General features: G+C 43.5%; 1 protein-coding gene across 2 annotated transcripts in view; it reads right to left on the bottom strand.

Moving 5' to 3' along the window:
- Positions 1 to 960, bottom strand: part of HOXC5 (homeobox C5) — a 3052-nt gene extending 2092 nt beyond the window's left edge. For both annotated transcript variants that reach the window (XM_014959312.1, XM_014959311.1), the window contains exon 1: positions 501 to 960. In XM_014959312.1, the coding sequence (XP_014814798.1) occupies positions 501 to 960 (460 nt within the window). The remainder of the gene's footprint in view (positions 1 to 500) is intronic.
- Positions 961 to 1178: the final 218 nt, after the last annotated feature.

The raw sequence follows: 1178 nt of genomic DNA, 5'->3' as shown, positions 1-1178 counted from the left end.
GAAATATTTTTTTTTGGGGGTCTTTTCTCTTTTCCCCCCCCCCCCCCGTCAAGCCCTGGGAAGTGGGGGGGGGAAAAGAATCTCTCCACGCTTTCCTTCCCTTTCGCTGCTGGTGTCTTTTTTTCTTTTTTTTTTTTTTAAAAGCTCACCCTCAAAGAACATGTGTATTTCAAGTTATTTTTAACCCCCCCTTCCCAAAAAAATGGAATATTGCCTTTTATACACGTTTTGTTTCTATGATCCAATTATGCTGTCATAAATTTGGGCGTATATAGCCTCTAAGCCTTTTAGTGGACAGTTTTACGAGCAATTGATGCCTTAGTCGTAAAATTTACGACCTCAGGTTTTTTATTATTTGCCCCGTATGGCCTATAAAAACCCAAGGCAAAAAAAAAAAAAAAAAAAAAAAAAAAAAAAAAAGATAAAAAAAAAAGTGCTGCAAAAAAAAAAAAAAAAAAAAAAGAGAGAGAAAAAAAAAAATCAAGAAGCGAAAGTTTTACCATGGCTCATGTGTAGTTTGGTCATCCAGGGGTAAATTTGTGGAGGTTGTTGCTGCTGCTGCAGTTGGGGTCCTCCTTGTTGTGCTGTTTGCACGGGCTCGGCTTTGATTTCAGCCGAGCTCTTAGATCTCTCCTCCAGCGGCGTGTTAACACTCTTCTGACTGTAAATCCCGGGATTTAGGGATGCTTGATCGTCTCTGGCTAAAGGATGCCCCGAAGAACCCATGACCGTGCAGGAAGGTCGCTCGGGGTTAGCTCGGGGGGTCGCAGACATCTCCAAGGCACCGAGGGAGGTGGCAGCCCCGGAGGAGGGGAGGGTGACGCTCAGATCCAAGCCCCCGTAGCGGTACCTGGGGGACTGAACCTCAGGCACACTTCCATAATTTCCATAACTTTGCATGGCATAGGCAGGAACGGGGGGACTTTGCTTATAAAACGAATTGGCGACGTAAGAACTCATGGCGGATGTTATGCCTAGCTTTTTAAGCTATTCATGCCATTTTAGTAGATTAAAATGGCTCGGTTTCTTATCACTGTCATGGTTTGTCATTTCCAGACTTCCTTCTGACTTCCTCTTTTTTCCTTTTTTTTTTCTTCTTTTGCCCCTCTTTTTTCTTCTTTGCCCCCCTCTTTTTTCTTCTTTTCCCCCCTCTTTTTATCTTCTTTCCCCCCCTCTTT

The sequence above is a fragment of the Calidris pugnax genome, unplaced genomic scaffold, assembly GCF_001431845.1.
Source record: "Calidris pugnax isolate Ruff unplaced genomic scaffold, ASM143184v1 scaffold324, whole genome shotgun sequence".
NCBI classification, from domain to species: domain Eukaryota; kingdom Metazoa; phylum Chordata; class Aves; order Charadriiformes; family Scolopacidae; genus Calidris; species Calidris pugnax.
This window is presented reverse-complemented; position numbering and strand designations above follow the sequence as displayed.